Consider the following 19,873-nt stretch of genomic DNA (forward strand, 5'->3'; position numbering starts at 1 on the left):
CAATCCTGGATTTCCTTAACGTGGTTCTAGAGTGTAAGCAGGGGAATATAAGATCACAGCTGATCATAGGCTGGGGACAATTTTTAGAGTGTCTTTCACATAAGGAAATAAATATGAATGTAATTCAGAAGGAGCTGGGGTCAATGAATAGATGAAAAGGTGAGGGGTGGGATATGGTTGGAGAACCAGAAGATAAGGATTTTAGCTGCAGAGTTCTAGAGAAACAGGAGAGAGGAGAAAAAGGGAGAAAGCAGGAGGCTGTAATGGTTGGCCAAAGTATAAACCAGGTTTCATGCATAACCTACTTTTAGTTAAACATGAAGTCCCTAAGAACAGCAGCGTAAGTTAGACAGTATTTGCACACTCAATCTTAGTCTCCTTGTTCAAATAGACATTGTCTAGCACAAAATGCTATTACACCTTCAATAGTGGCTGAAATTTATTTTTCAGAAACATTCAAAATCTACAATGGCAGCTGGAGAAGAGAACCTCTGCACTCACCTTTGAAGATTCAGACCATTTGCTTTAAAAATACCCATTTCATGTATGTTAGCAGTGTGGAACAATTTTATGGGTTCTGAAACTAAATCACACAGTTTTAAAGAGATGGCACTGAGACCAGGTTTACATTACAAACTTACATCAACATAACTATGTCGCTCAGGGGTGTGAAAAATCCACACCCCTGAGCAACGCAGTTCTACTGACCTAACTCCGGGTGTAGACAGCGCTATGTTAAAAGGAGGGCTTCTCCTGTTGACATAGCTGCCACCTCTCAGGGAGGTGGATTAACTACACCAATGGAAGCAGCTCTCCTGTTGGCGTAGTAATGTCTTCACTGAAGCGCTACAACAGCGCAGCTACGCCAGTGTAGCATTTTAAGTGTACACCTGCCCTGAATATTACAGCCAGAGTAAACGGACATTGTTCCAAGAGACATCATAACCCGCTATATCATGTAAATGTAAGACATGGATCCATGATTTGAAGTATTCAAACTACTGATACATAAAAAGAAAAGGAGGACTTGTGGCACCTTAGAGGCTAACAAATTTATTTGAGCATAAGTTTTCGTGAGCTACAGCTCACTTCATCGGATGCAACATTCATAATGTCTCTAGTAGAGATCTAATGGCCAGTCATGTCAAGTACCATTTCTAATTCATCTTTTGTATATGGATTCATATGATACAATATAGTAGGTTAGAGTGGCAACTAGACCAGTATTTCACCAATATAGCCAGTATTTTTATTTCAACTGAAAATAAGTTAGTTTTCCTGCAATATCCTATTTCCCACTGCCTCTAATGCCTTTCCCTTCACATTGCTTGGTGCTATAACAGCAAAGTACTATTTTTCCTATTAACATTAAAGAATTTTTATTTATTGTATTATAGCAATGCCTAAGATGCAGAATTAACACAGCCATGGCATGGCAAAGAACAAATGATGAGGAATATTTGGATCTGTATCCCAAATACACAGAGAAGATCAGATCACTCCACAGACATCAACAGGAAGAGAATCCAGGACTAATGTCAGCAATGTGCTGAATGTCACTGTATATCAAGTGAATAAACTACATAATTAACATGTAAATGTTTTTATTTCCAAAATTTCACTTTTACAGAGACATCAGTAATTTTATTACTTACTAGGTAGCTTTAGCACTCCCTTGTATTGTTACAGTGAGTATAGGTATCCAGGTGCCTCGATATTCAAATGCAGGTAATACAGTCACACCTCCACCCATTCCCAGCATTCCTGGGTTGGTTTGTGCTGAGGCTGTACCACCAGATGTATTGCTTCCTATAAATTAAACAAAAACAGAAAGAATTAAAAAACTATGCTTTTTAGTTTTATTTTAATTAAAAGAAAGTATTCTTTTTCTGTATTTCATTGTGTGCAGAGATATGCATATAATAATGCAAGAACATATGCCTGATAAAAGTTTCTCAACTTCTGTGTGCCCCCTGCTGGCTAAAATTAGGTATATTCTGCATGTGTTTCTTAGTTAAAGGGGCATTGTTAATATCAATGATTCAGTTTTTATACATACATATAATTTCAGAATATAAAATATTTTGTACTTCTGTAACACCTTCCAACAAAGAGCTCAAAACATTTTACAAACATTAGCAAGTTAAACCTAAAAAACTCTGTGATACATGTTGGAGTAAAAAGGAGATTACTGAGTTACCATTAAATTGGATAAAATAAAAAGTAAAATAGTTCTTTCATTTTAGGTTTACATATGTATCAAATGTAATAACACCACTAGATAAATAATAGGAAATATACAATGGGCACGGGCTAGTAACCAGACTATAAGCTCTCCAGGGACCTTGCATTTGTATTCAGGTTCCTAGCCTGTGCTGAAGCCCATGACACCATGTCTACACTACTATTGTTACCTGTGCTAGCTAGATTAAAGTTAGCAGGGGTGCAGCTGCCCATGGTACAATCACACCTTCACTTACCAGTGTAGACATACCCTTTCTGTGCAGAGAAGGCCTTAATTTCCTGCTATGCACAAGCACCTCACCCGACTATTCATTTCAAAACCGTAGGCCAATGCCTATAGTAGATGCTGACAAGGCAACACTCTATGGTTGATCAATCATTGCCAGCAACAGATTCAGTTAGTAAGCCAGCTGCACAGAGCTGTTCTGGATCTGTGCTTCTGACATGAGCTTGAAGGAGGAGAGAGAGAGAATAAGGAAACACGGAAGAAAGAAAGACTCATGCAAAGGGAGAGAGAGACAAAACAAGGAAGAAGAATGGGTGAAATGAAGAATAGAGAGAACATGACAGGAAGATATGGCAAAGATAATAGTGCTGGATCCAAGGGCTTGTCAGCACTTGGAAGTTATTTCAGATTAAGGTAGGGTGTGAATTTAGCTATAGTTATTCAAAAATAGCTCCCCTGTGTAGAGACACTTATTTCAGGAAAAAAATGTGTCTACATGGGGAATTATTCCAAAATAGCTATTATAGTTAATTTCCCTATATAGGCAAGCCCCCAAAATTTTTCCACTGGGAATTAAGGAGACCCCAACGTTTATAACTGAGCTACCAAAACATGTCTATCAAACACCAGGTAAAATAACATTTTTTCATTTTTAACATTCCTGTTATCTAATTTAATAAGGAGCATGTGGATGTGGGGAAAACGAAATTTTAAGATTTAATTTAATTTCCAGGGGACAGGAAGAATGTCCTCATAGCTTAGATATTTTCTTGCACTGTCTGTGTTCGACAGATATTAAGAAGTGTACAGCTCAGAGGAAAAGTGGTACTACCATTTCAGCTACTGAGATTTAGGTTCAAATCTCATTTTGGTCATGTATGAAAATGTTGTCTCATTCTATTCCTTACTTGTAGATACATCAAACCCCACATAATTTAGTTTAATTACATATAATTAGCCAACTTTTCTCAAGAGAGGTTCAGAATCACCCTAGAATAAAAAAAGATGTTTGCACATCAGGAATAGGAAAGTGTATCTGTGCTTACTTGAAATTTTCCTTTGAGTAGTAAGTCCCTCTGTTACAATGGGTCCTTCAGCTGGCTTACAGCCAGTGAGCCTAACCAGTCACTGGAAGGAAGGGAATACCTTGCCTCCTGCAGTTCCCTCCAGTTGAGACAAATTCCACAGCCAAGATGATTCCCCTGTACTTGCCTAACTTACAGACTGATAATTGTATTTTGAAGAACAAGCACAACAAAATAAACCTGAATTTTGGATGTCAGTTTACATCTCTATCGTGGATGACCCATTTGTCTTTGGGTGGGCTGAATCTGTGGACCTTATTGCTTGAAGAACGGAAGTTTTTAGGTAAACACAAGTACATTTTCTTACTCTTCATCACACTATGGTCCACAGATATCTTACAGTTGGATTTTTACAGCAGTGTGCCTCCTACCTGGGTGGGAAGTAGGAGTGTCCTTTAAATATGGAAATCCAAAAAGAGGCACATTATATATCTTTTATCTTCCTTTGGGCAGTGAGATGTAGAGAAGACTTCTGCCAAAAATATCATTGGCTAAAGACTGCACCACTAATATGTAGAATATGAAGAATTTATTTATTAAGGCCACATGGCAACCTAGCAGACCTCATTACAGGAAACAAATTTCTCTGCTCTGAGTTTGTCAGTGTTTCTACAGATTGGACTTTGTTGCTTGACAGGAGGAGGAACAATTTACTGAATTTACAGGACTACTTGCCTGAATTCAAAGTATAATAGGTCTCATCTGAGAAAGCTCCCAACTTCATAAATCTGCCTAACTGGAATCAGGAGTTAGCCATTAAAATAAACTTCCTGTTAAGAATGACCCTTACTGCAGAGGTTCGATTGGAATAGTGCTGTAAGAACTGAAATTAGGGTTCTATAACCTTGGACTGCATTTGTACAAGATTTGCTTTTCTTGAACATGTTGAGAACATTATAGTTCACAGACTTCTCCTTTTTGCTTGGACACTCAGATACATCCACATTAGAGCCCACCTTGGGGAATTCAAGCTTGTCTAAATGAACACTTCATTCATGGCAAGCTGGGTATAGATCTACTCCACACTGGTGGGCCACGCTTTAAGTGTCCATACACTAAAAGTTCCCTAATGCACTTTGATCTATCCCACTTTGAAACGGGGTAAGATCACAGAGCACTAGGGAACATTTGGTGTTCAGCAGCAGGGTCCCAATGGATACCAAATTTATATAGTGTTCATATAAAGAAGCCTCAAGTTTCACTTGTTTAATGTGGTAGCTAAACCACGGACTTTGCTTCAATCAGAAGGAAAAAAAAACCAAAAAACTATTGGTTGACTTGTAGGGTCCACAGGAGTAATAATTGCTTCATCCAAATATCCATTTTGAACTTTTCTGGTGCTAGATGGAGAATTGTTTTTTGCAATAGCAGACCTCCTTTGTGAGGTAGACATATCAGAAGGCCTAATCCTAGGTCAACCTAGGCCTGAGATTGACAGCTTTTTCAGTGCCCAGAAAGATCAATTTAAAATGTTTATTAAAGCTAATGTTAAAAAATTATATAATATACAGGTTAAGAAAAGAGTGTACATCTGGGTATAGTGCTTAGATTATCCACAATACAAATTTTATTTTAAAATTCATAAGACACAAAGTGCATAATCAGCAATAACCCAAATTAAGGTGAATAACTAACATTTAGATATTAGAATCTGAATACTTGGATACATCACTCAGGAAAAGTTATACAGAGAGCTGATTGTAGAAGGCAAATATAGGAACAAGTGTAGATTGTCCCTCAGTAATTGAGCATTTAGGGTATCTTTCATATCACTCTGATCTGAAGTAGACGATGTATGCTTTCACTCACTTTCTGGCATTTCCATGGACTTCTTGAGAGTGGAAATAGGAAAAAACTGTGCCTATGATTTCTGCACAACTCCATAGAGTATCAGCTCTGGACAATGCCCTGTGATCTTATTTTGGCCAAAGCTATTGGTAGCCATCTGCTCCCTAGCTGAAAGAGTCTGTTACACATCAGGACACCAACTCCAGATAGGGCTGCCTGGGAGTCATGCAGATTGCTCTGCTGCAACTGAGGGCACCTGTACCTCATCTCAGCACCCCAGTATGTTCAAGATAACACATTTAAAGTGGTATTCTCTCTTGTACTTCAAAGCCTGCTTCACTTGCCATATAATCTATACATTTCTTTCTATAGTGTCTGGCAGGAGTGAGGATTGTAAATCTACTTTTCAATTACTCTGATTAGCCTTAACTTTATGGAAAGTTTCCCACTGTAGAACTAAGAGAGCTAAGAAGAGGAAGCTACTCACCTTGTGCAATAATGATGCTTCTTCGAGATGTGTCCCTCTATGGGTATGCCTCTAATCAGAGATTTTAGGTAGCAGTGTCTGTTCAGCTTGCACATGTGCTCTCTCCCCCTTGTGGTCTGTCTTGAGGCTATCTAGCACTGTGCCAGTGAACCCCACTCAGTTCCTTCTCTACCACAGAGCTCTATATTGAGAACTCCCAAGTAGAGAGGAGGAGGGCAGGTTGTGGAGCATGCATACGGACATGCATCTGAAAGAACCATTGTTACCACACAAGGTGAGTAACTTCCTCTTTTTCTTTGATTAGTATCCCTATTAGTGCTCCACTGTAGGTGACTTCACAGCAGTATCCCCCATGGAGGGCTGGGGCTTCGAAGTGGAGTCTGTTACTACAGATAGTACTGAGGAGCCGAAGATGGCGTCAGAGGCCAAACCTCCAGGTTTCACATAATGTTCTGTGAAAGTGTGGGCAGATGCCCAAGTTGCTGTTCTATAGATTTCCGAGATAGGGACATCTTTAAGGAATGAGACCCGAGGTAGAAATTGACCTCGTGGAGTGCGTATGGACTCCAGACAGAGGCAATAGGTTGTGTCCTTGCTAATGTAGATTAATGCAACCCGTTTTGGATAGTCTTTGAGCCGGTATTGCAGAGCCTTTGGATCTTTCTGTAAATGAAAGGAAGAACTTAGGGGATTTCCTAAAGTCCTCAGTCCTGTCCAAGAAGGATGCTAGTGTTCTTCTAACTTCTAGCATAGGCAGAGTTGCCTCCCTATTATGATGTGGGTTTGTTTTTTTTGGGGGGGGGGGGAACATGAAGATAGATCGGTTGATTTATATGGAAAGCAGAGGCAACTTTAGGGAGAAACTTGGGATGTTGCCTTAGAGTTACTTTTTCTTTAAAAAAGGCCATGAATAGTGGGTGTGCCATCCGCGACACTACTTCTCCTATGTGCCTAGCTGAGGTGATGGCAATTAGAAATGCTGTCTTCATGGACAGGTGTAAGAAAGAGCAAGTTGCAACGGGCTCAAAGGGAGTATAGTCAAAGCTCTGAGAACTAAGTTAAGATCCCAGGTTGGAGCGAGTGGTCTCACATGCAGGAAAAGATTCCCAATACCCTTAAGGAATCTACACGTCAGTGGGTGGGTGAACACAAAGTATCCACCAACACGACAGTGGAAGGCCATTATGGCTGTGATGTATTAAGGGAGCTGAACAAGAGTTTTGACCATTTGAGGTCTAAAATGTAGTCTAAAATCAGAGGAGGGGAGGACAAGGCTGGATCTATGAGCTTAGAATGATACCAAATTTGGAATCATTTCCATTTTTGTAGGTAAGTATGTTGAGTGGTCAACTTTCGGCTGTGCAGCAACACATCTTTCACCTCGTCAGAGCATTCAACCTCCAAGTCTTAGAACCAAGAAGAAGCCAAGCATCGAGGCAGAGGATTGCAGGTTGGGGTGAAGGATCAGCCAGTCGTTTTGAGAGAGTAGGTGAGGAATGGGCCGAAGAGGAACCGGACCTCATCTGTGCCAGGTAAGGGAACCAGACTTGTCTTAACCAGGAGGGGGTCAATCAGAATAATTCACTTTGTCTTGTCAAATTTTCAACAGGACTTTGGCTTAGAAGAGGAAATGGGGAAAAGGCATACAAGAGATCTCTGTTCCATGTGAGAATAAGGGCATCTCCCATTGAATGTTTCCATGGGCCAGCCATGGAGCATTAATGAGGACACTTCTTGTTCTGGTAAGCAGCGAACAAATTGATAAGTCAGGGTTCCCCAAAGAGAGAATATGTCATGAATCATCTCTGAGTTCAGTTCACGTTTGTGGTCATGAGAAAAGTTCCAACATACTGTTGGCAGTCACGTTCTGTATCCCTGGTAGCTATGCGGCTGACATAAGCACATTGTGATGGATGCACTAATTCCAAAGTTTGAGCACTTCTGTGCAGAGGGAGGGAGACCTGGTGACCCACTAGTGATTTATGTAAAACATACAGGTCTGATTGTCCATCACGACCTTTGTGTGGGTGTTCTTGATGAATGGCAGAAAGTATGCACAGGCATTCCTGAGTGCCCTCAGCTCCAAAAGATAGATATGGAGAGCCGCTTCTGTAGAAAATCACTTGCCCTGAACCTTGCAGTTATGTGGTCATGTAGGGGGCTCTGGAGGCTATTAGGGAGGCATCTGTTGTTCGAGTCAATGTTGGTGGTGGTTGCACAAATGGAACGCCTGCTCAAACATTGGATAGGTCTTTCCACCAGTCCAGGGAGTGCCTTACCGTGGAGGGCATTGATCATTTGGTTAGTCTGTCTCTGTTCAGGGAACGGACAAAACTGGGCCACATCTGAAGACACCTCACAAATAGTCGGGCGTTTGGAGTGATGAAGGTGCATTCTGCCATATGACTCCAACAGCTGCAGACAGTTCCTGACCCACCTTTGGGGCCTGGCCTGGACTGTCTCTATGAGACTCATGAGGGTGGTAAGTTTGTGCTGCGTTGTTTGGTGGCAATAAACTCCAGTTGATGTACAGGAGTCAGTATTGATTTTTGTAGGCTGAGTTACAGGCCTACCTGAGCAAATGCATGCATCGTCGTCTGGGTGGCTCATACTGCATCCTCAAATAAGGGAGCCCTGAAGTCATCCTGATACAGGTAGATAACAATACCCAGTGTTCACAAGAGAGGCAGTACGATGGAGAGATCCTTAGAGAATACCCTGGGTGCAGACAAGAGGCCGAAGGGGAGCACTCTGTACTGATAATGGTCCTGTCCAAAGGTAAACCGTAGGACTCTCCTGTGCAAGAAGCATACTGAGATGTGGAAGTAGGCATCCTGTAGGTAGAGCGCAGAAAACCAATATCCTTGCTCTAGAACTAGAATAATGGCTGCTAGGGTGAACCTGAACATCTTGAACTTCTGTGCCTTTGGGTATTTGTTTAGTGCCCTTAGATCTAGAATGGGCCTCCAACCTCCCTTCACCTTGGGGATCAGGAAATAACAGGAATAAAACCCCTTGCCTCTGAGTTGCATTGGAACTGGTTCAGTGGCATAGCATAACAGATTCTCTACTTCCTGGTGAAGTAAATATTCTCTTGAGAAGGACCCCCCCGAAGAGGGACGGAGAATGGGGATGGGACATGAATTGAATGGTGTAACCATTCGAAATAATCTCCAAGACACATCTGTCAGAGGTGATACTCTCCCAGTTGTTATGAAAGAGGACCAGGTGACTTCCAGAGGGACATGACAGGTGTGTAGAAGGCAGCTGACGTTGCAAGGAGTAGCTGTCAAAAGCGTTTAGCGGAGGGGGCATGAGAGAATACTGATTGGGGTGCTGACTGCTTCCGCTTTTGTACTCTAGGCCTTTTGTGCTGTGCTTTGTAGTAGGGCTGTGATGCAGGTACTGAGACGGTCATGACCTGTGCTGCGGTTGAGAGCTGTATCCTCTTTTGCCCCTCAGTGAAGATTTCCAGGGAACTTAACGTAGCCCAGGAATCCTTCAGGATGTGGAGAGAGCAGTCCGTTTTATCTGCAAACTGCTTGGGTCCTTCAAATGGGAGATCTTCCACCGTTGTCTACAGCTCCTTGAGCAATCCTGAAAGGAGTAACCAGGAAGCCTGCCTCCAGGGCCATCCTTAGGATTTATGGGGTCCTATGCAGTATTATTAAACTGGTGTCCCTAAGCCTGACAGCAGCCCGAGCTTGCATGTGTATTTTAGATAAGGGTTGTCTTTTGAAGGATTTATTTAAAAAACTGTATCTCTGAAGATCCAAGCATTTAAGGCTAAAGATGAATACTCAGATTGTGCACCTAAAAATCTATGTAAGGATTTTTTAGAGGTGTGATTTTATCATCTTCAGCAACACACTAATGAAATATTTTTAAAGCAAATTTTAAACTAAGGTTCTGTAGACTAACATGTTCTGAGTAAATATTACAGTAATGCACAACTTTTTTGTCAATAAATTCAGAAGCTGACAATATACTGGGGGTTGGCAAATGCCTGTTAAATGGCTTCATTACCACTTGAATGGCTCTTTAACAGTTTCAGTGTTGTGCTAATATGTCTGGAAGGCTTTTTCACTTTTAAGTACAAGATCCCCTCTGGAGGAAGACTCATCAGGCTGCAGCAGCCAGCTGTGGTGGGAGCCTGCAGGAAGAGTCAGAACAGGGATAGGAAGAAGCGGAAGGGTGGACACTAAGACCCGGGGTGCCCCAAATTTTCAGGTGCCCCACGCAGCTGCATATGCCTGCCTCATTATCACCACTGTGGAGACCAAGAAGGCCACTGTATTGGCTGCATCCATTGCTGTCTGTAGTGCAATTCTCGCTACTAACTGGCCCTCTCTCACAATGGCCTGAAACTGCTCCTTTTGCACCTCTGGCAGATGTTCCACACACTCACTGAGTTTTTCATAAATAATAAAATCATATTTGGCCGTGACAGCTTGGTAGTTCGTGACTCTAAACTGCCATGTATCTGACGAACATGCCTTTTCCCCCCCAAAGAGATATAACCTGATCCAAACCCGATCGTAAGGGGTCAACTTAGCATGATGTTATTTGCCATGTGCATTAAGCACATCCACTACAATCAAGTTGGGTTGTGGATGCTGAAACAAAAAATCTGCCTCTTTGGCAGGGATGTAGTTCTTGTCAGCTGTGTTGCAGGTTGGTGAGATGGAGGCTGGTTACTGCCAGATGACTTTGGCAGGATTTAGAATCACCTCATTAATTGGGAGGGCAACACTGGATGAGGAGGTAGCGTGGAAAATATCCACTAGTTGTCTTACCTCCCGTAGCACTCATCCACCACCCTCTTGGTAAGAATCTGAAAGTTCTTAAAATCATCAGTTAGTAATGGGTGGGAGGGCATTTCAGTCTCATCTGGTGAAGATGAGGAGAAGTTTGCTGGAGGGGTACCTTCCCCTTCAAGACTTTCCTCCTGTTCTTCCAAAGCTTCCTCCTCCCCTGGCTTAGGGGCTCTGGACAATGACGCTGTAGGAGACTGTCTGGCAGATTCTCTGAGAGACTAAATGCTTGCGAAGTATAGGATCTGTACGTTGCTCAAGGATCCCAATATGGGCATGGGGGAGGAGGTGTAGGGGAGGGGTGACCAAGGAGGACCGTACCATGATTGCTAGACGGAACTGAGGAGGTCCCTTGTATTGTGACAGCGGGCCACAGTGACAGACCAGGGAAACTACATCCTCCTGGTCATTGTCAGACTCTTCACTGGGTACGCAGGGAAGAATGCAGAAGAGATGTTCTTTCCTCTTCTTCCTCTTTTTGTTTTAAACTGAAAAGTTGGAATATCTTCTAGACATCCCTGACAGAAGAAAAGCCCCCCCAAAAAAGGAGAAAATGTAAACCAAAGGTCTTTTTCTTCTTTTATTGTAACCCAACAGGGTAACGAAACACTAACTATTAAGAAGAACAAAAGAATCAAAACCAACAACTATTACTTATGCTAATGATGCAGAGAATGAATTGACAACTGCTCACTCCATTCAAGGCCAAAGGTGGTCAAGAAGGAACTGAGGTGTGTTCGTAGCCTTGAGGCAGATCACCAGGGAGGGACAACGAATGTGCAGCTGAATGGACACTGTTACCTAAAATCTCAGATTAGAGGCGAAGGGGCGCAGATACACCTACAGGGGAGCACCCATAGGGACACTACTCGAAGAAGAATTTATTTACCTGACCAACTGATCTCAATGACGAAAGCCCCATAACATACCTTATGAAACAGATGTGTGTCCCACTATCTTTTTCAGGGACAAGACCTTTGGCCATGGGGTTTTTAGGTTGAGAGGGACCATACCTGCAACACTGTCCACTCATGTTAATACTGCTCATGAAAGCATGTGGAGGGCATCAAATGACTCTTCTTAATTTTGTTTTATTTTTTAGTTACTTTTGTTGTTGCAGGTTGATGCCATCTGAGAGCTTTCATGCCCAGGAGAAAGGGTGGAGGTGATGCTTGCCCAGACTCAGTAATCTGCTTGAAAATGGAGGTTTTTTTGTTTTGTTTTTTTAAATGTATATTTTATATGATCCCCTAACTCTGATTTGCACAACTGGCTTTCCCCTTTCCTGAACAGGAAGTGGGGTGAGGTAGGGTGGGGTGTGTATACCCAGAGGAACCAGCACAGATGTTTGGCTTGGTCTTTTCTGCATAGATCTGCAATGTTTAACCTCCATGAAGGTGACAAAGTGAACCAAGCACTGTGGATTATTCATCCTACTGCACGCTGTAAAACTGAGTAGGTGAACCAGGTACTGAGGATTATCCACCCTGCTGTACTCTGTGAAGGTAAGCAGGTGAACTGTGAGCTATTTTTGTTTATGCATATCCCCTTTGGAAATTTGTCCCCTATAATCCTGCTTCTGATGGGGGAGTGAAATTGAGTTTAGACATTGCTCAAATTGGCTAGCAATCTCTTCGCTCTCAAAGAGGTGGGATTTACTGTCTTCCCTCCCCAGCAGAGGGCCTCTTATTGGGTTTCTTAGATAAGATATTTCTCAGAAACTGTTTGCCACATGTGCCAGATAAGTTTATGCTTCCCCTGAAGGTCTCAGTGTAGCAGCTGAGTAAAGATCCCTAGGGGGAGGAGGATCCTATTATAAAGGTCACAGCAAGGAGAGGAAGTAGGAGCCAAAGGCCCCTTACTGAACTCTCTGGTACCCGCTGCCTTTCATCTGAAACCCAAGGTGTGCTGAGGGAGAAGTAGTGACTGAGCTCCACAGTGAGAAGCATAGCTGCTGGTGCAGACTCCAGGGACTTAAGTGTGATTTACCATCTGATGCCACACTCATCCATTGCCACTCCCCTCTTGGAGAGTGAAGTGGGGGAGTTACTTGCCCCCAAAGCAATCTATTCCAAATCCTGCCTGTCTGCCTCCTTTCATGCCTGAGAGAGGGAGGCAGAGACAACCCTGCCTGGACTAAGCCAAGGAGGGAAAAACTGCACTCTGCCCACAGAGAAGGCCGAGCTCATCACCAAGACCTTTCCCTTTTGCCTTTCTAGGCCCAGATCTCTCCCTAAAGGCCACGGAGGCATCAGTTGCTGCAAACAACTCAGAAGGAGAAGCAAAGCAGAGAGGAAAGGTCTCCCCAAAGGCAAAAGTCTTCCCAGGACACAGCTGGGAATCTGACAATCACATTATTGGGCCAAACTTCTGACAGTCAGAAATTTGAACTGCAGTTTGCAATTTCCCTTAGAAAAACTCTGTAGCAGGATGGGGTCTGGCTGACACAAGGGAGGCAGCTAAAACTGCAGTGAACTTCAGGTGTAAGGGCATCCCCCTGCTGCCAGAGACCGAAAGGTCTGGTTCTGCCGCCAAGCTGCAAGTAGTCTGAAGTACCCATTGCAACAAATCATCAGACCATAGCACTATGAAAAATAAAGGAATATTGACAATACAGTCTGGACAAGCTTGCACAGCTCTACCCTTCTCTTGGCTCAAGCTAGTTTCTCACTTTCACGAGCGCTAAATTTATACTGAGAATTGTATCAAATAAGTAAACCTCAGATTTTCACAAATATATTGTTGACTATTATAAGAAATTATTAGGAAATTACTTGAAATAAAAAATACAAAAAGCCTTTACCAGTTTGGTTTACTGTCGTTGAAGTGTTTCCTGTGCTTGGTACAAGAAAAAGCGACTGGATGAATGATCCCAGTGCATTTACTATGTCACGGAAAACCTTGGTAGAATGCTGTTTCATATCATAGGATTGACAAAAGGACCTGTAAAGTGTTTTAAAACATTTCTGAGCATGTAGTCAACAAATTAAAAAGTAAAAACTACATTTTTAAAGCCAGCTATTTAAATGAATATGCATGTATAGTACGGTTAAATGCTTCCTTATTCTGGCTGGACTATTTATAGGCTGAGCTGATAAAAATCTTTAAATTCTGGAACAAATATTTAAGTTTCAAGGCATTAAACCAAACAAGTTTGTTAATAATGGCTCAGTGCTCAATGGACAATAAATATTCCCTTGCACTTCAACAAACACTCCATCCTGCAGATTATATTGGTTTCAAGTCCCTAAATGCTTAGCAAAAAGAAATTGGTTTTTTTTGCTACAGATAAATATGATCTCTTCTTTTAATACATAAAGCGAAATATGGCATAATCGTACCTTAATAGTTGGGGCTGCACACAAAGCCTGTGGATAGATTCCACTGCAACAGCTCTTAGCCATTGTGGTTTGTCTGCATCCAGAAACTTCACTAGCAGTGACAGGAAAATCTCACATTCTGTTACCTAAAGAAACAGGTTTCAGAGTAACAGCCGTGTTAGTCTGTATTCGCAAAAAGAAAAGGAGTACTTGTGGCACCTTAGAGACTAACCAATTTATTTGAGCATAAGCTTTCGTGAGCTACATGCATCCGATGAAGTGAGCTGTAGCTCACAAAAGCTTATGCTCAAATAAATTGGTTAGTCTCTAAGGTGCCACGAGTACTCCTTTTCTTTTTTCTAAAGAAACAGGTTATAGTCATAAAAAGAAAAAAAACGATGTGTCGTCTCAGCCCTAAGCATCTATTATATCAGCAAGTGCCACTATCCCTGGCACATACAGGGTCATTCTGCTTGGCATAGGGTTTATAATTCCTGTAAACAATAAGAAAAAAAAATACTTTCCCTGCAAAAAAAATAGATACCAATGATCACAGGAGTGCTGGCGTGTCAAGCACATACTGTACATCCAAAGACTTTAAAAGAAGTTAAATTCCTTACAGCCATTTCTAAACAAAGTTTTAAAGAATATTATAGAACAAGTCCCTGTTAGTTTGGCTTATTTAAAGGCTGGAGAGGTCAACAGCAACTGAAAGTTAATCACTTTCGTGAAAGAACAGAGTTTTATAGCACAAATAGCTTTAACAGACATCTGAGTTCTTTTGCTTCTAGCCAGTTTGAAGAGTACAAGTCAGAAACCCTCTCACTGAATTATTAACACTGAAGTAAGAAACAACTGTTCTCAACCCAAAATGTGTGAAATTGGTGCAAGAAGGATCCCAAACAGCTTTAACTGAATTAAGAATCAAGATAAAATAGCTATCCAAGACCTTTAACGTAAAGAAAAAAAAACACGCATGGGAAGATGGTTGTCAATCCAAACTCTGATGTTTCATTTCTACCCATGCTTGAAAAATGTAGGTGGGAAAAAGATGGTTATAGTTACCTCATGTCTCACAACTACTGGTTAAAATTAAAAGGAACAAGCAAGTGAGAACAAACTGGAGCACACCATCTTTTTCTCCCAATCTGAAGCCCTGTTCCTACAGATCATATCTGCAAATTAAGGTACTTATCTCTCATTAGATATGTCAAATGTCAGACATTGATTGGCAGGAAATATTTTACACAATGTACACTCAATCTCTGAAATTAAATGTCACAGGAAAACATTCAGACAAATAGTTTAATGGAATTTAAAAAGGATAAAGACACATATATGAAAAGTGTAAACTAGCAGCACCACAGCAGAAGTTTCGAGGGGTCGGAGGTAAGGGCACTAACCAAGCTCACCCTATAGCCCTTTACAAACCAGGAGTTTGGCAACACAACTCCCGGCAGCCTATCCTCTCTTGAGAGACCATGTGACAGGGGTGGCCAACCTGAGCCAGAGAAGGAGCCCCAGCTTCCTCCTGCCCACTAGCAGTCCCGCCAACCAGCGCCTCCCCCTCCCTCCCTGCACCTCCCGATCAGCTGTTTCATGGCGTGCAGGAGGCTCATGGGAAGGGGGGGAGCGCAAGGTCATGGAAGGCTCAGGGGAGGGGGCAGGAAGGGGTGGAGTGGGGGCAGGGCCTGTAGCAGAGCCAGGGGTTGAGCAGTGAGCACCACCCTGCACATTGGAAAGTTGGTGCCTATAGCTCCAGCCCTGGAGTCAGTCTATATACAAGGAGCCACATATTAACTTTTGAAGAGCCACATGTGGCTCCGGAGCCACAGGTTGGCCACCCCTGCCATGTGGGATGAAACCTTTCATGGAATTTTCAAGAGGCAGGAGATCTTTAAGACCACCCCCAACATCCTCTAGAAAGAGAGAATCAGCAGCAGCATCAATGTTAGCAGCACCAAGAGGCGTGTGCGTGTGTGGCAGCTGGAAACTGCCTGAATAGACAGACTCAAGCTAACTGCGCTTAAGCTAGTGCACTAAACATAGTAACGTTGATATTGCAGGATGGGCAGCAGCTGAGGTTAACTACCCAAGCTGCAACATCACACAAGTATTTTAGTGCACTAGTTCAAGCAGAGCTAGCACAAGTCTGTTTACTCAGTCCCAGAAATCCTGACTATGTTAGCAGTTCTCGACTCCTGTTTGGTGGGGTTGGGAGACTCACTGTTAGGTGGGAGAGTGTGGGAATGGGGAGTAGCTCAGTAATTAGCAGATTCTGCAGTAATGGGCAGGCTCCAGAGCACCTTCGCAGACTGGACTTAGTGATAATCAGAGCATACAACTCTGTAACTGAGCATTGGACTTTCCACTATCTTGCACCAAACACCTGACAACACTTTCTCTGCTCCTTGGACAGTAGCTGAAACGGTAAGAATTCTTTCAGTCCTGCAGCCTTCTAGCCTCATAAGAAACAGGCACCCCATGAGGCAGGGCTTATGCAGAAGACCCTTCATCGAAGGGAACTGTGGAGACTTAAAAACAAACAAAAATACTAATAATTGTAAGGACAGAGGAATTTGGGAATAATCTATTCAGAAGGGGAAAAACAAATATGATAAAATATCATACTAGGCAGTGATCCCAGGGTTATTTTCTTGTAGGATGAATGGACTGTTTGATAGAAAAATAATTTTAAAGCGTTCAGATGACTTTGAACCATCAAATTGTGCACACTGAAAGCCTATGTAATTATGTACATGTATTTCCATTATCCTCCCTTCTGCAATATGCACATCTTCCTACATCGTGCTTTAAATCAGTAACTTCTTTGGGGGGCAGGGACCACATCTACCCACGCCTTTATATAGTGTCTAGCACAACAGGGCCTTGCTGATCCCAATTAGTGCCTTTGTGTGCTATAGTAATAAAATAAGTAATTGATAAGCTTCATACTTCAGGGTATAAGCTAACCAAACCTACTGTGACTGCACCGTACTTCTTGCTCTCCCATGACAATTTTTAGGAAAAAAAATGGCAGGAAACATTAATTGGGGAGTTTCACCTTCCTCTGAAGTCTCAGGTATACGCCAGAGCTAGACAAGCAATTTCACACTGAAGTGGACCGATGGTTCCTAACTGTTCACAGACCAGTGAACAGAATCTTTTTCCGTTTATTAGATAACTGTCAGTCTCAAAAGATTAATGTGGTGTAAGCACCAAAGCAGGTCAGTTGCTATGTATCATGCTGCAGCATTGTGAGTGGCTAAAAACTCCAGTTCTCGAATGATAGTCCTTGTCACGGATGGTGCAGGTATAAGGCGCAGAGCCAGAAAATGAAACCAGCATGCTTGGTGCTCAAGACCTGCTGCGCTTTCCTCTTTGCTCTCTTCACTTTCCCTCTCAACCACCTCCCATTAACCTCTTTGACTCCATGATGCAGAGCAGCACTCCGGTGTAACCTGTTGCTAGCTACCTCTTCTCAGCTTGCAGTGTCAATGTTGAAAGTTTTCAAATCCCGCTTGCAAATGTCCTTGACCTCAAGCCTAGGTCATCCCAGTGGTCTTGGAGCATCCACAAGTTCTCCATAAAGAAAGTCCTTTGGAATGCATCCATCACTCATCCACTATAGAGGGCAAAGCCTATGAAGACATTTGTGTTTAAGAATGTTAAGATGTTGCAACAGAACATTAGAATTTGGATGCTAGTGAATTTTTGACTGCAAAACCCACAACGTGGTCATGGCAGTCTTGTTTGTTTTTTCTTTGCCAAAAAAGCAGTAATGCATGTCGTGCAGAGAGTCTGTGCCAAAAAGAGTGGCCACATAAAAGTCAAACTTCTCCAGCTTTCAATCCACGACCGCAGACTTTCTAAGGTCACTGACCTCCTTTAGGCCATTTGACATACCAGTGCACATTGTCCTGATACTCCAATAAGAGAGTTTGAAGAGGGCGACCATCACACCCAAACCTTTGGCGTGTAGGCCTAAGCATCAAAAATAGAGAGGCAGATGCTTGCTTTAGAACCAAAGCCTGTCCTCTCAGCAGTAATGACTCAACCAAAAGCCTTGGGGACCAAAATGTCTAGAAGCCAGCACAGATGCTGGGGAGATGCCAGAAGACAGAGCTAAGTTACAGTAACACCTGCCTGTTTTCTCCACTGCATATTGGGTTCAGAGTTTCCTCCTCTAGCTTTTGTTCAACCAAGAACGGGCTGCAAGGCAGCAGAACCAGATGGATATTACTTCTTTATGGATACTCTTTTTCATTCCAGTGATTATCTAGCATATCTCCACTACTCAGTGAGACGTGGAATTTCTGGTTTAGTCACTGGGAACTCAGTCCATGGCAGATTGAATTGGTTTATGTGGTACCCAAAGAAGGCCACATTTGCCTGCCTTGCCCTCCCCCCTACATTATATACAGAAGTGAAAATATGTGGGGATATTTTTTTAAAAGGGAATTTAATCTCCTACCTTTCATAAACATTAACAGGTTTAGCATAGGCAATGGCAATACCAGAACCAGCTTCCTTTCATTGCTCCATCAACATGCTTTAAAATCTGACCCATCTACTAGCCATTAGATGATAACTCCATTTCCATGGAAATTAAATTCTTGAAATCTAAGAGTTAACAAGGGTTTTAGATTTGTGTGCTTTTACACAACATGGGCACCTGCCATGAAGAATAGGGCTGTACCAGCTAAGTTCCATTATAAAGGGATTCCTCTCTCCCTTCTACTCATATACCTGTATTTTCATTTAGACCTCTGCATACAGCTTCAGAGCTCTCACATAATACTGAATATGTTTATTCTTTGCAATTTTCTTTAATAAAGAACTACAAATTCAAAAGTATACAACATAAGCTGACTCAGCTACATGTATGTATTACATTTGTGGCCCATTTTTCATGCAAATTTTTTCCTCACCATTAACTTCTTAAGTGGCTATTTTATCCCAGCTCTTAGTTAAAGCCCTTTGTAAATACATACATATTTCAATTATTAACTCTTTATGAATGATTCCTAAATCTCTCTTCATCTCTGAGCCTACATTCATTTTACTTATATTTTCAAATGAGGAATGAGACCAAGCAATTAAAAAAATATCAGATCACAAAAGACTAAAATAATTCAAGTACTAGGTATTTCAAACTTTAGGTACAGGTGTCTCAAGCTTCTCAACTATCCTTTTTTTCCCCAACAAAATTTAAAAGGAAAAATATCACAGGAGTTAGGACTACCAGAAAACATTGAAGAACCTAACAGTCAGCCTCATATTTCAAGAGTTAATATTTTTCTCCAGGATTTCTATTTCACAATGGAGTATGAAATCTTTAACAACTCCAGGGTCAGGGACTTTGTACTCTCACCCTGATCTTGTAAGTCCTTTACCTTATCCAATTTTTTGCAAAATCTTCATAAACATAAGGTGCTAATAAATCAAAGGATTTAAATAAACTGAAGCATGAGTCAAGTGTCAGAACTGCAGAAAGAAAAACATCAAGAGTTAGGAGTACTTGTGGCACCTTAAAGACTAACAAATTTATTTGGGCATAAGCTTTCGTGAGAGCTGTGATTCTCTTCATGGAGGTCTGATAAGGGAAAAGTATTTGCTGCTGAACAAACAGCATTAGTTGAGGTTAATGGGGATTGGGTGCTGGGAGGAGCAAACAAAGATCCCTCCCAACATCTCTCCCTTTACAAATCTCTGTAGTATTAGAAGTAACACATTTCTCTATATCATACATCTGTTTGTTCTACTGATGTCTATTAGGAAACAACTTTTATTTAAAAAAAGTAAATAATTTTCACAAGGACTTTACAGGGAAATAGTTTAAGGACAGAATACAACTCCCTCAAAAACAGCAACTACAGGAGACAGCCTGACTTACTAATACAAGTTCT

At 41.9% G+C, this 19,873-nt stretch overlaps 1 protein-coding gene across 11 annotated transcripts in view; it reads right to left on the bottom strand.

Moving 5' to 3' along the window:
* MON2 (MON2 regulator of endosome-to-Golgi trafficking) overlaps nt 1–19,873 on the bottom strand; it is a 157,517-nt gene that overhangs the window by 90,399 nt on the left and 47,245 nt on the right. For all 11 annotated transcript variants that reach the window (XM_073327927.2, XM_073327918.2, XM_073327920.2 and 8 more), the window contains 3 exons: nt 13,986–14,110; nt 13,448–13,587; nt 1,656–1,809 (listed from right to left, as the gene is read on the bottom strand). In XM_073327927.2, coding sequence (XP_073184028.1) covers nt 1,656–1,809; nt 13,448–13,587; nt 13,986–14,110 — 419 coding nt within the window. The remainder of the gene's footprint in view (nt 1–1,655; nt 1,810–13,447; nt 13,588–13,985; nt 14,111–19,873) is intronic.

The sequence above is a fragment of the Lepidochelys kempii genome, chromosome 1 (genome assembly GCF_965140285.1).
Source record: "Lepidochelys kempii isolate rLepKem1 chromosome 1, rLepKem1.hap1, whole genome shotgun sequence".
Lineage (NCBI taxonomy): Eukaryota > Metazoa > Chordata > Testudines > Cheloniidae > Lepidochelys > Lepidochelys kempii.